The sequence below is a fragment of the Diadema setosum genome, chromosome 17 (genome assembly GCF_964275005.1).
Source record: "Diadema setosum chromosome 17, eeDiaSeto1, whole genome shotgun sequence".
In the NCBI taxonomy this organism is placed as follows: domain Eukaryota; kingdom Metazoa; phylum Echinodermata; class Echinoidea; order Diadematoida; family Diadematidae; genus Diadema; species Diadema setosum.
Genome location: NC_092701.1, coordinates 11,084,269 through 11,099,605, shown reverse-complemented (window position 1 = coordinate 11,099,605; position 15,337 = coordinate 11,084,269). Strand labels below are relative to the sequence as shown.

Genomic DNA, 15,337 nt, shown 5'->3' with positions numbered 1-15,337 from the left:
CATGGCTTCAATGATATTCACACATCCACAGAACTCAAAGCAAAAGTTTCAAAGGCTATTTACCCATCTGCACTGGTGCACGAGACTTACCATACAATGTAGGATGATTTCAACTCATTCTCACAAACAGAATTCAAAGTGTCTATGGCCATTACTAAAGTGCGAAAATAGCACCCTGCTCACTTTTAGGGGATGGGAACCCAAAACAAAGAAATAAACACAGAAGACCACAGTGGGCCCTTGTGAAGAACTCTTTAATACCTGGGCCCTTAAAGGGAAGGTAAACCCAAAGAGCAATGTGGATTGAGTGAAAGCAGCAACATTAGTAGAACACATCAGTGAAAGTTTGAGAAAAATCGGACAATCGATGCAAAAGTTATGAATTTTTAAAGTTTTGGTGTTGGAACCGCTGGATGAGGAGACTACTAGAGGATATGACGTATGAGTGGACAACAATACAAAGAAAATATAAAGGATATTCAACAAAAATTCACTTTTCTAGAATTATGAAAGAGCAGTGGACCAACCGCTTTCAGAAAGCAGGGGGAATAATTGCTACCCTTAACATATGTCAATATCAAGTTGATGGAATTTGTAATTTTCATGGAAAATGGATTTTTGTAGTATTTTCTTTATATTTTCTTGATATTGTAGTCCACTCATACGTCATAACCTCTAGTAGTTTCCTCATCCAGCGGTTCCAACACCAAAACTTTAAAATTCATAACTTTTGCATCGATTGTCCGATTTTCTTCAAACTTTCACTGATGTGTTCTACTAATATTGCTGCTTTCACTCAATCCACATTGTTCTTGGGGTTTATCTTCCCTTTAATGCTAAACAAAGTCATTCACAATCGCATTGTAGGCTTACACCACCAGAGTACAAGTGGTACTGTAAGAGTTCAGCAAGTTGTAGCATATGTATTAAGCATAACAAACTGAGCCACATTCTTAACAAGGCATCTACAACATTTAATGTCCTCTGGCTGAATTACAAGCCTCTTTAATTAATTCCATGTCAGGTTGGCATAAAGGACGACAGAAATCTTATCTGACTTTGCTTGTTGTCTCTAATGACACTCGGATTACATAATCTTGGCCACCATCAATGTATGATTCATTGACCAAATCAAAACAAACAATCGAGGTGTATCTCTGGAGAAATCATTGGAGTTTGCTGTTGCTTGACTGTGGACCCTAAACTTTATTGAAATGTGGTCTGCGTGACATGCCGTGTGCATGACTGATTTCCTCTTTCTCTCTAAGTTATTGTTGCTGATGTTGTTGAAGTAGTAGACCTTTTATGAATAAAAACAAACAAACAAACAAAAAACCTAAGAAATGTCTAGATTCCTGTGACAGATGTTTTTATGCACAATGTCCCTTTGCACAAGGTTCAATGCTGAATACCTGACAAAGCTGATAGTGTGCATTTATCAACTCACTCCTGGCGCAGAATTGAGGTTTCTGAACAACTTTCAGGGAGTTTTGGGCAGCAGGCATAACTTACCATTTGCACATGAAACAAAAACCGAGCATTAGTGCTTTAAAATAGTTCTAAAATGTGAGTTTGGGATAGAGAAAACCACTGTAAAAATTTGAATCCGTATAATCAATGTTATGTATTGTTAAATTCACAAAATATGAACAATAGTTATAATAAAAATGTTTCTAGCCTAAACCATCTACAGTTATGGTTTAATGAGAAAAATACTGATATGTCCTTTATATTTTACACTTTATTGCGATTATTTTATATGGTAGGATGTTTTGTGATACAAAAGACCTACACATGCATCAGATGTGATATCTTGAACATTTTTAAAATCACTGTTCCAAAAGGTAAACATGACCTTTAAAGAGCAAAGCTGTTTTGATTATGGGGTTAGAAATGTCTTTCTGAAATGCCAAAGAAAGTGCAAGCAAATGCGTTTGAGCCAGAAACATGTTTCTGCAGTGTTGATAAATGCAATGAAATGTTAACTCAGGGTGTTTTGTCTATGGAGAACATCTGGAGATAGTCCACACAAAGTCTGATGAGATGAGGGTATAAAACAAGAAAATTGCATGGTGGGTCCAGATCTAGAGTATGGTTCTCTATAGTCACTAGATGACTCAAACAATACAGAACCACTCACAGCAAAAGCAAACAAATCTTCAATGATCTACATGTACCAAGAATCTGGGGTCATCTTCATTGGTACATACCGGTACTCCTTATAATCTGCTCTTTTGTTTAAATCAATCCCATGTGAGCAGCAACAGCTGAAATAAAACACCATTAGATAGTCTGTTGGTCAGATCTGAAAACTTTAAGTCTGGTAGTTTGCTACCCTTGGTACGACAGCATGGCCACTTGCTGGAAATCAGACTAGCAGAACTTTTTTTTTCCATTCTCATGCTGGAGATTGAACTTGACCTCTACCTCTTGGCAAATTACATTGGGCTTGAACGTGGATACCAGTACGTCGAAGGAACACACAAGAGCGGGCTACACAAGCCTAACTTGGGAAGCATGTGTGTGTATGGGGGGGGGGGGGAGGAGGGGGCCCCCAGAAGAGTTTATTATAAACCCCCCTGCTGAGAGAAAGAGGTTAGAGGATCAAGGGGGTGTTGGGATGATGCATTTCGAAGACATGTTTCCCAACATTTCATCCCAATGATGAATGACTTCTAAATTTATTGGCAGGGCATTGCCTCCTTAGATTCTTTAGTGTTCCCACCCTTAAGGCTCATCTTGGATGATTTTATCTTCCCTCAAGCTATTTTGAATACAGGTGTCATAGTAACACCCGTCTCCTCCACAGGGATGGTCCTAATGGTTAATGGGTATACAAGTGGTATCACTGCCCTGTAACTCACTGTACAAAAAAAAAAGTCTTGCAAGCAGAGTGGAGGACTTAATACTTATGAAGAATCTATTTGGAGAACACTTATAAAGAATTTATTTGGAGACATTTTTCTTAAGGAACGATAAGTAACTTTTTCAAATTAAAGTTCAACCTTGATTTACTTTGATCTGAAATCACTTTCTGCCTATTTCAGTTCAGACCTGTTTAGGACCCTACAGAAGAATTTGTACTCAATTCTGGGTATTTGAAATCTGGATGATTTAACAAAATATATGATTGAGGAGTTGGAGCTTAGCTTGGTCTAGTATTCACTTTCAACATGGCATGTGCTGATATATGTACATAATGTGATGTGTAGGTGTCCCCGTGTTGTTGCTTCATTGGCAAGTAGTGGTGGTTGTTATGCAGCTGTCTGTACTCAGTGGCTGCTGCTATGATGAAACAAAGTTTTGCATGTGAACATTTGTATAATGCTAGAAATGTCTTTTGAAAACATGATTACAAATCAGTATTTTGGTCAAGTGTGAAAGCATTCATGGTCACTGATGGAGACATCAGGGCTCCTGACCCAAGCAAAATTGGGTCAACTACTGCCCTCCACAATATTATAGCTAAAAGAGCCCCTTGCTTCCACCATCACCAAACTCCCTTTTTCATCTCACCCCAATCCTCTCCCCCTTTTCACATTTGACACCCTGTCTCCCCCCCCCCCCCCCCTTCCCCATTGACCTTATAACAACAGCCTCAATGGCAGCGGAGTGAAAGAAACACTTTCTGCTGAATGCAAAGCACATGTTCAGATGGGAAACAACGATCAGGGCCAAGGCTTTTACAGTCATGGTCAGATCAGAGGCTGTGTGGTGGGCGCATAGAGGAGGGGATTCTTCTTACCCCCACAAAATCCTGAGAAATCCCTCAGGAATGTGACAGTGTGATCACACCAGGCAGATTTCCTTCTCTGCAGTCCTCTTGACCTTGTTCACAGCCAGTGAGTGAAGTGGTGCCTATATCAGAAGTCCCGTTCACACACACACAAAATTAACAGTTTGTGAAAATCATTTTTTTTTTTCGGCAACCCAATCCAAAAACATTTAATTCTTTGAGTGGGCACAACAGACATCATTAATTCTTCCATAAGACACAATGATGCAAAAATCAGTCCATCTTGATTTTGGGAAAACCCTCAAGATGGCACCTGAATATGTAAAGTACAAGCCCACTATCACTGACCATATCATCTTGATCAATTTATACACACATGCTAATGAAGAACAGTTACATCAACACTTGATCATACATCACATGGAACCTTATATTCACATTCTCAGTATCTCACCTGTTTCAGCATCACTTCATGGAAACTCAACTCCATTTTCACTTGCAAAATCAACTCCATTTTCACTCAGAAACTTGAAGATTTCAATCTCCCTGTGCTTACTTTTTATTTCAATATTGAAGATCATGTTATCACTTCTGGTGTACATCCTCTGAAGCAAATCTTACATCAGTAGAAATGCATAGAGACTCGAAAATCACATGATGAAAAAAAATCATGAAGAAATGAAAATGGGTGATGTGATATGAAATAGTACATATCAGTCCCACACTTTATTAGCATCGCTCTTTTTGGATATCTCAGCCATTTCAAAACCAACTTTTATCAAATAAACATTGAATTCCTCATAGAATTATATGCTCTTTCATATTTCATAGGTTTCTCATTATCTCACAAAAAAATGTTAGAAACCTGAAATTAGGTCTCAACCAAAACTATATGATCCCTTTAACTCTTTATTTGCCATGGTGGAAACCCCTTGTGTGCCATGTTATTCTGAGACATGAAGGTTGTCATGCTTTGAGAAAGTATTCTGTTTTTCCAATCTATATTACTTCTAAAAATTTTTGTTAAGCTGGACATAATAGTGAACAAAGTTGAAGAGGAATGCCAAGCTTTGCTTTGATATGAATTGTATGACAAATCTATTTCTATTTATTTTCTAATGACCAGTTGCTACATTACTGTAAAGGCAAGACTTTTGCACATGAAACCGTGAGAGAAACTTAGAATTTACACGCAAATTTAGAACAATGGGAACACCGCTTGATAGTCAATCACCACACAGAATGCAAGCTGTATGTAAAAGGAACAAAAGCGCGAGAAAAGCTTTCATTGTTCCGTGGGATTAGGCGATTTATCGATCGGTTTAAGCAGATTAGTGCGTTTGAGCGGAATATGCGAAGTTGGCACGCCGTCGACTGAGTAGGACGTGCGAACATGGCACATAAAGGCACAGATGGAGGAATTTAGAGCCTACCAGAAAAAAAGAAAAGAAATATTGATGCTAATGAAATGCGTTTGTCCCAACTCACTATTTGTACAGTGACAATAAAATGGTGCAAATGAAGATAACCCAACAATAAAAACAACAAAGTAAGTTTGCACTCAACTGATCATTCTTTTTTTCCCAAAGGTGGAAAGTACCGTGTATGCTACTTTCCTTTAAAACTGGAAATGCACTGCAGCGTATAAAGCACCCAGAGTAAGGTCTGCAAGCTTTGCCTGGGTAAAGTTTGGGATAGATTTACGGAAGAATGCAAACGAAATCCCCAGTAATCCAGCACTAGTCCAACAATCTTTCCGTGTGGGTTTGATATCCAGCTTGATATAAAAAGCAAGGAGCGTCAATAGAGTTGAGGCTCCTTGATAAAAGTGTCCCTGGAAAAAGAATTGAAATAGACCATGCCTACTTGTACAACCCAGAGCTGGCATGAATGAAAGATACTGCATGTGTCTTTTGCTGTCTCTGCCTATAGGCATAAAGCCTTTTTATTTGTTGTGCCTTGTTTTGATTTGACAGTGTTCTGTGTCTTGAGTTTCATTCATTGTACAGATTTTATAGTATACATGGTCATATATGGCTTCAAATTATTTTTTCTTTCTCTTTTTTCCCCATTTCTCTTTTGCAAGCCTTTGGCAGAGAATCCTGTACGCACATTTCTGAAGGTTGTGCCTTGACTTACGGCAGATTTGATTTTATCTTCAGATAATTGTACTGCCTTTGTGTGTTTTGGCTTCTCCCTGATGTCTTAATAACTTAAGCAATACCATACCCTTCAGTAATCCAATGTCCATATCATAAATTATTTCCATACACCTATTCATTTTGTCTTCCGCTCTTCTCTCCACCTCCTCCTCTTTCTCTCCCTTTCCTGTGTTCTTATTCCTCCTCCCTTCTCCTGCTCTTAATCCTCCTGCCAACAGGCTGATTTTACTAGACAACACGCATTTCCAATAGACACTTGCCCAAGAATACTTGGGACTCGTCCTCAACATATGGAAATCTCCACAGAAAACCACAATCCACATCATGTAACCTGTACAGCCATAACCAAAACGGACAGACAAACCTTCACTCTGCACATGGACAAACAGACCCTCAAAATCTTCCTGTCTTTTTGTATCAACGGAGTTGTGTAACTTGACTTTGCTAAGAAGACACAGCGATACTTTTCTTCCAAATCCTCGGTATAAGCTTCCCTCGGCGGCAATCTGTCGGCCCGTATCAGGATGCTTTGGGGTTGAGATCGACAACTTGGCCGCCATCCTCCTCCAAACAGCAAAGCACGGATCAGGGAGGGCAACTGAAGATCATTGCCAATTTGAGGATTAACCTCCTGCCACTTTTGAAGGAAATACCTATTCCCTACAGACGTACTACGGCAGATGATGAATTACAAACACAGATATGATCGTTTAGTAAAGCTTTTGTGGGGTCTATTACATGACAAGATACCACTGCCTCATCTACTTTGCATCTATAGGCCTAGTTGTTGAACCCGTGCAGAATAACTATTTTGTGAGATAAATGCACCTTAGAATTCAATAACATAAATTTCTAATGTCAGAATTCTATTAAACTTCTACTAATCTGCATGTTTTACTATACTTTTCGGTACTCACTCCTTTTAATCAATATGAAACATGAGTTGTAGTGTCACACAAAAGATAAAGGGGGATATATCTCAAATATGGCTGCCATCTTGATGACTAAACTCTCGTCAACTCGGTCTGGGGTCTTTCCAGTGGTGACTTTGACTTTGCAATTAATGGCAGTGACAGATTGAGAGGGTACAATATATGCATGTCAGGTATGAAGCACGCATCCTCCGTTTGCTCACTACATTATCGCTTTTATCGGTGCGTATCAAAGAGACTCGCTGGAATTGCACCTGCACATGCGGGCCGCCTGAGTCAATAGTCCGCTGTGGACAGAAGTTATTTGGACCATTCCCCCCACATTAATCCTTGGAATAGGCAGGTTCTAATGCCTGGGTAATGACAGACTGCAAATTGCGCTCTCCGCTTTGACTCAAGCCAACCCTTCACCCCTGACAACCACCACCAGGCTTTTTAACTTCCATTTCACAAAAATGAGCAGAAACCCCATTCAAGTGAAAACAAGCACGTCTGATACAGACCAGTACACCTGATTAATTTTGCGATGGACATAATTACTTGATATGGCTGCAGGGAGACATCAGCAGTACAGCCTCACATTGTTTCCTCAGCTTTCTATATGAACACAGTCATAATTGGATTGAACATATCACAGCGTTGGTAACCAGATCAATTGCTGCACACAATTTAACTCCACCAGCCCATAGGATCATTGTGTTCTGCCCAATATAACCCTTTATTACATTCAGAGTACATGGATCTCGACCTTTGAGCAAAATATGATTGTATGCAAAGGTGGCAAGCCGTTGCATGTCGGGCATGCTATTACATGGCACGCAGAAAGAGTCAATGATCCCACGACTGGGCGGAATTAATAGCAATCAAGTAAGACTGACCTGGTCTTGGACAGAGAGTACGTGGCTGTTTCCCACTGTGCCCACATGGAGGACGTTGAATCGATTCTGCTCACAGAGGGAGTATGCCAGCCCCGTGAACGAGGTGCTGCCCGTTTTAGGTACGCGATTATAGATGACCACAGGGCCAGGTGCCTGCCGGAAGTCGTCAACGAGGAGGGACGCCGTGCCGTCCTTCTGCAGCCGTCTGGCGTGCTTGTTTCCGATGTCTTCGCGAATCTGCTTGTCTGTAGAGTCACAATGAAGGTGCAAAAAAAAATATATACAAATGAAAGAGGCTGTCTTCAACGAATAAAGCTGTCAATATAACACTTTTTTTTAAGAAGGAAAATCCTATAATTCCCTTCTGGTATCAGAATCCAGTTTGTGGTTTATAGCCTTACTGCTAATCTACACATACTGTATGTATTGCTTCAAAGCATTTGGAAAGGAGTCAGTTATCCCAAGTTTCATTTTAAACAATTTCATGGTGAATGTCATGGAGCAAATATAACTTTCATGTGACTTCAAGAAAAGGAAATAATATACCCTTACATACTCAATCTGTTTGTATCTTTGACTCAAATAACTTAAAGCAAACATTTTTTTTGTGTTAATGCCCAGTGTACCCAAAGAAGAAAATTGCTTGAATTAAATGGCCCTAAAGCATTCTGATGAATATTTTAAAATATGCTGAAATATAAATTGGAAGTCGTATGTACAGCATACCATTTACAATAACATTGACCCCAGCCAAACTAACATCATACTGTAAGTGCCCGAATGCTGGTAGAATTCCCTTAAAAATTGTTATATTACCTGATCTCATGCAATGAAATCTATGCTTTCATTGCAAAGTTCTTTTAACACTGAGGTACTGAAAATCCCTTAGTAAAGGTACAACATTATGAAACGGGTCAATTATTCCTATTGATATCTAGTAAATCTAATTTTTCGCGAATTGGGACTTCCCAATGATTTAGAGTAGTGTACTGAGCGCAGAAACGTATGCATGCAAATCATAATCATGTTGAGATCAGAGTCAATATTTTCAAGAATAGCACCGGACTTGCGAAATTCGTGAAAATAAAAAGCTCCCGAAATATTACTCCGCATATATGCAGTACTTATTCAATTTTTACTTCATGTGATAATCTGAAATAAGATTTCTTTTACATGGCTGGTAGACAGGCAATGAAAGCTTGTAAGGGGGCAACCATGGAATGATGGCACCATTCAATCTGCTCTGTAAGAGTAGAAATCTGGTGACTTAGATACATAATAGGAACCCAACAGCTGCTGCCTGGGACTTGAACCATGAACCTCATAATTGCTATTCTATGCTCTGATCCTCTGAGCCACAATGAGTCCTCACTGATAGGAATGTACCGATGACATCAAGATACACCCATCCTGGAGTAGGCCTACTGTGGTATGATGGAGAATGCTTACATAGCTCTTTACAGCACACGGTGCCCTGGGATCAATTCCATTCTGATGCAAACATCCTCTGGCAAGATGTACATTGTACATGTACATACTGATTCACAATAGTTACATTCAGACAGTGATCCTTAACACTGAAGATAAGCTTAGACCCCATTTACAGCGCGAGGCTCGGCCGCGGCTTGGCCCAGCCCCGCTTCAGTGTAAACGCGCAAAAGGCCAAATACGGGGCCAAAATTGGCCTCGCATTTGGCCTCGCTCTGGAGGTGGTCTCGGCCGCAGCCGAGCCGCGGCAGAGCCCGGCCTTTTCTCAGTGTAAACGCAAACTGGGCCAAATGCGCGGCCAATTTTAGTCTCGCTTCCAAACCCTCTGCCCGTACTATTTCGCTATTCAGGATATTAACCCCCTCAACGTCGAAAACTAGTATAATTTAAGGTGGTTTTGTCCTGCAAAGGACTTTTCCTTCGGCAAAGGCCTTTGCCCGAACGACGACTTTGTCGCCACGGAATTCATTTGGCAAAGGGTCTGAAAACCAGACAATACCAAATTGCGTTTGTTTACAAGCAGAGCGCCACTACGACAAAATATTGAAAGGTTTGAATCAAAAGCGCGGCCGAGCCCGGCAGTGTAAAAGGACAAAAATTGCGGGGCTCGGCCTCGCAATTGAGATTGGGCTCGGCCGCGGCTCGGCCCAGCCCCGAACTGTAAACGGGGTCCCACTTCGAGGATAAGCTCTGTGGGGCGCCAAGTGTCACATGGTCAATTTCATTACAAAATCAGTCATGGCCATTTTGTCACAAATCAGTCATTTTATCAACAAAATGATCCATTTCATCATGTAATCAGTCATTTTGTGACAAAATGGATAATGACATTTTCGTCGACAAAATTATTGATTTCATGACAAAATCAACTGTGTGACACTTAGTGCCCAATATAGCTTACTCGAAGTTAGCTTATCCTCGAAGTTAAGGATCACCGTCTGAACGCAACTACTGTTCCAGTAAAACCAGAAATTTTTCATGTGCATTTTAATCTTGTAAATTTTGAAAGAGCCAAGAGAGGTGTAAGTACACATGAAAGTTCTTGTCTAGGGTCCTGTACTTTCCAATTTTATGCAAAAAAAAATATAAAAAATAGAAAATCGCTATGGCGACTGGTATGCCTCCGCCATAATGAATGGTTCTCCTACAATCTGTAATAGGTCTACAGTACATGTGGACAATGTGTGATTACATTTTCACAAAATTGGCAAAATATCAAAATGACGAGTTTGTCACAAATGTGTTGAATGTTCACCTTCCTTGACCTAGGTTTAATTGGATGAATAGGAGAGCATGTATTTGGAGATTTAAGAACTTTAACTTGACTTTGATCCATTCATAAGTTTATGCACTGAGTAATTTTCAAGGTATGGAGAAAAAGTGCAATTTCTGCATTGAAGAGTACATTGTTGCCATTTTCATCTGGGATTTGACCCTAAAATTCATAGTACAAGATAATCACTGTCAGGCAGAACATGCAAATATATGTAGTAAGTTTCAAGAGAACTTGAACCCTTTCCTAGATATGGAGGAAACAGTTAGTTCAGCACTTTCACTTGATCTTTGACCTTTTGACCTTTGAGGCAAAAAAAAAACAGAGAATCTCTATTGGGTTATACATACATACACCAAGTGCAAAAAAATAATCCTGCTGGCATTGCATAAATATGAGGGAAATACAATGTGTAGTAAAATATTTTGAAGTGTTGCCCTTGACCTTTGACACCTAACCTTTGACCCCATGAACCCTAAATTCTCTAGATAATCACTGCCAGTCAGTACAGGTATGTGTACAGTATATACTATGTTCCATGAAGATACCTTGAACAATTCCCAAGGTACAGAGAAAAAAGTGAAATTTTAATATTTTTACTTGACCTTTTGACCTTTGACCTCATGACCCCAAACTTTTACCAGAGAATCTTAATTGGGTAATACATGCATACACTAAGTTTCAAGAAAATATCTTCAGCCAATGCATAGATATGGAGGAAATAGTGAAATTTTACATATTTGACCTTGACCTTTTGACTTTTGACCTTGAGCATGTGCACCCAAAAGTTGATAGGCACAACTTCACCCCCAATACACATACATGCCAAGTTTCATTAGGATACCTCAAAACGTTTTTTAGTTACGCTTGCCACAAAATTCATTACAGACAGACAGACGGACGAAAGGACGGACGGGACGGAAGGATGGACGGACGGACAACCCGAAAACATAATGCCTACACGGCACCACTTCGTGGCGGAGGCATAAAAAAGCTACTACGTATCAGCTCCAATTCGTGAAAATTTAATGGCAGGAATATATTTCTGGTGTAACAATATTCAAGACCAGGTGCCTTAGATAAAGGGAATATCACTCAATTCAGGCTACAGCAGTGACAATAGCATGGCTGTAATACGCAGAGCAGTAAATACACTAAAATGACTAGTGTGCATGTAGGAATGGAGCAACCAACCGCAAATACGCAAATTTATTAAAAGCAAATATTCTTCTAAAGCAGAGCTACTAAGTCTCATGCATTCTGCGTGAGACTCAAGCATTTAGGGTCCGTCTCTCGATCTCATGCATGGCACCCATTTTTCTCACGCATCAGGAGCATAATGTTAAAGTGAGAGTTGGAATTGAAGGCTTATTTCCCTTTTGTCTTTCAAAATAAGAAAAAAAATAGTAACTTAAGTATGTACCAGCTCAACCATTAAGAGCTAAAAATTGAAAAAGCTCCCTACAGTGGGAGGGCGGACACCCCCCTCCACACCCTCCCCTCGCTCAGTCGCTTCGCTCCCTCGCTCACGCACATGTGCGCGTGCCAAGACACCAAGTCATGAAAATCTCACTCATAAAATTTTTTTGAACTTGGCATCTATGCTAAAGCAAATGCATGCAAAATACTATTTCTGCACGGATTTAGTTTGATATGTACCAAAACAGCATGTGCAACAGAATTTTGTATATGATCTACAGCTGTACAGGCCAAAATTCCCTGAAAAAAAAAAAATAAAAAATAAAAAAAATGCCTCATTGATGATATATGGGACTGCTCTTGTAACGTCAGCTGGCAAGTTTAGCTTCAATCACTCATTCTCAGTAGACCTTTGCAACATAGCTCTGGGATGAAAGGTCAAGATACATCCACATTTGTGATGGCAGATTCATAGGTATCATGAGATCGCTGGCATCTAAAGATCAGAGGCATTATAAATAAAATAAAATAAAAACAACTCTGATAGTTTCACAGAAGAAATGAAACCAACATATCAGAAGGCCCCATGAATTCAAGGAATTTCAGCTGTTGATGTGGCATTTGAAGATACATGTATGCTTTGCCTCATGACGTTAAATCACATCTTCTGAGTCTTGGAAGAGAGTGAATAATATGGATTTGCTTGGAGGCACTATGTACATTTTATGATGATAGATGTATTCCTAAAACATCATAATTCAACAAAAAAAAAAAAACAGCAAATAACTGCTCATTACCAGTAACCACCCTCCATCATGATTACCTGCATTATCGCTGTGTGTTTGCAGGTGTATACGTTCTCAAAAGTATAAAACTTTGTAGGGACATTCTTACTGGGAAATTTTGTGAAGTGAAAATTGGCAAACTTACGAACGTTCTTTCATACTGTGAAGAAACTTTGCAAAATTATGCAACTGGGAAGTAACCAGCAAAATTTTAAGACAAAGAACATCAAATTAGATTTTTTAGGCATTTAATTCGCTGACAAGAAGAGATTACGGCACTTGTACTGATGCTGCTGTTTCTCTTCCATCACTGTACACAGCTGTACCAAGCTTGCCACCATTGGTGTGGTTGATATGCTGATGTCGTTCGAATGTAAAAAGTGGTTCTACAAGGATGAAGAAACTTTGTCTGTGTCCTTGTAGATTTCTGTCATGTCTCCACATGTAGGCTACTGATAAAGACACCTTGTCCTGGAACCATCGGGCAAGTTGCCGTAATAAGCCAGTTCGGGGTTCCCGTTTGAGCATGAGCAGAAAAAGGTCAATTCAATTTCAATGTTTTTATTTCATTTTCCGACAAAAAAGATATGAACATCACTTTTTTGATAACAGAAATTAAGGTGCGTAAAGCACTGTATAACATGAAAGAATGTAAATGATTGTACCACCTTATAATAATTATACACTATCATATAACTCAAGTAATTATACAGTATGCAAAATTCGAAAAATGGAGGGACCCACTAATAAGACAATAATAAGACAATAATAATAAGTCATTTGTACCGAGAGACAGGTTGGTTTTTTAATTTCACTGAGATAAGCATTTGTAATGTTATGATTATTCATGTAATCCATATACAGTAAATGGTGCCTGCCAGTATATCCACCTGACAGCAGGCCTGGTATTTGGCAATGGTAACAGAAAAAGTTTGTTAATGTATTCAAAACAGCACAATGAAATGGATGCTTCCCAAAGTGTTGATTGACGAACCATTCTGGTCACTTCATCTACACCGGTTCATTCTTTGTTAGAATACGAGTTCCATCAATTGCTATGTTGGGCAAGCTGCTGCATTATGTCGCTTTGAATTGAGTGAAGTGCCTAACCAACTAAGAAAAATGGAAGGTCATTATTTGTACCCATGTGCACATGAGCTATCTCTGAACTGGAATTCCAAAATCTTTCATGGGGGGGGGGGGGATGCCATAAAGTTGCCTAGAAACTTTCGCCCAAACTTCACAAAATGTCACTTCTCAAAATGTCACTGACAATGTGAACAGCACTTACGTCACAAAGTTAATTTTCAAGATACTGACAAAACTGTCGAGACATGAGTCATGCACAGGACCCATCCCGAATATTGAGTAAGATGAGAGCACCAGATAATGGTCCTTGAAGGAGACATTACCCCATTTACTGCTTTGCTAATTACTAGCAATTTTCTACATGGCTGGTTGTACAGAGTGCTCAAGTACAAGTCATCTATTCTAAAATAAACTGTCTTTGAAGACGAGCTATTCTGCATCACTGGTTACTGAATGCCCATCTTTCTCCCATTACTGCATTAAAAAAAAAGGCTTCATGTTTACTAGATACCGACATGGAGTCTTTATTCTTTGCCTCAATACTCTAAAATTGATTTGAAGGAACAATAGAAATAATGTAGGGATCACGCTGTAGTCATCCTTGTTTGCTTCTCATATTGTCTGTTGTTTAATCATACTTTTTTTGATAGGGGAGTGGGTGGAAAAGGGATGGAGATGTAGAGGGGAAGGGGGTAGAACGAGGGGGTAAGGAGTCCTTCATGGTTCTTGGACATTGTACATGTAATGCAGATCATTCCCCATCTGGTATTATCTATTTCTTTGATAAGCTTCATTAGTCTTGGCTGCATTTTCCAGCGGACATACATTACATCAGAATTGCTGTAACATGCTTTGTAGTAATGTCAGCACAGTTTTAAAAAATATGCTTTCATACTGCACTGAGTTCATCACCAGAGGAAAAGAGATTTCCTTAAATTTCATTTTTCTTCTCTCACTTTCATTCAAATAGAGTATTGATACTGGCGGCAAGAATTGTTTGTTTGTTTGTTTTTTTCTCTCTCTATCTTTCCAGATACCTACATGTAGCTAGGCCTGGGCCCTGTTTCATAAAGTTGCTGCACAACTATCAATACATTCTGTGAAAACCTTGAAATGAATAGCCCATCTTTTAAAAGACATTTATACTGAAACTCAGCTTGTCTTCTCCTAAACTGTGCTGATATTTTTTGGGTATTATGTTTTTATACATACATGTATGTTTAAACACTGGTCAGTGAAAACACCAAAGTTGTGGTCATGTGATCCCTCAATCAGACATTGGCACATGCCAGCATAATGAGGAGGTTGTCTACCTTCATTGATGTATTGCACCTGTTTTGGGATGCAAGACATCCCAAAGCAAGGAGCAACATGTCCCTGACACACATATCCTTTATGCAATCCTAATAGTTATCACATGGCAATGCTCAAGGATTTTTATAATCACATTATTTATCTATTTTCCTTTTTTTTTTATTTAGTGATATCTGCTTTTGTATCAACTGGACCAGAAAAAGTCATATTTGTTCAAATTAAGTTTAATGCCACTGTAAAAGTGCCTGCTGTGGGCTAATG

The 15,337-nt window shown here is 39.3% G+C and overlaps 1 protein-coding gene across 1 annotated transcript in view; it reads right to left on the bottom strand.

Annotated features, from left to right (window-relative positions):
* The window catches only part of LOC140240851 (heparan sulfate 2-O-sulfotransferase 1-like), a 108,755-nt gene that overhangs the window by 84,130 nt on the left and 9,288 nt on the right, over positions 1-15,337 (bottom strand). The window contains exon 2 of the mRNA XM_072320626.1: positions 7,709-7,953. Coding sequence (XP_072176727.1) covers positions 7,709-7,953 — 245 coding nt within the window. The remainder of the gene's footprint in view (positions 1-7,708; positions 7,954-15,337) is intronic.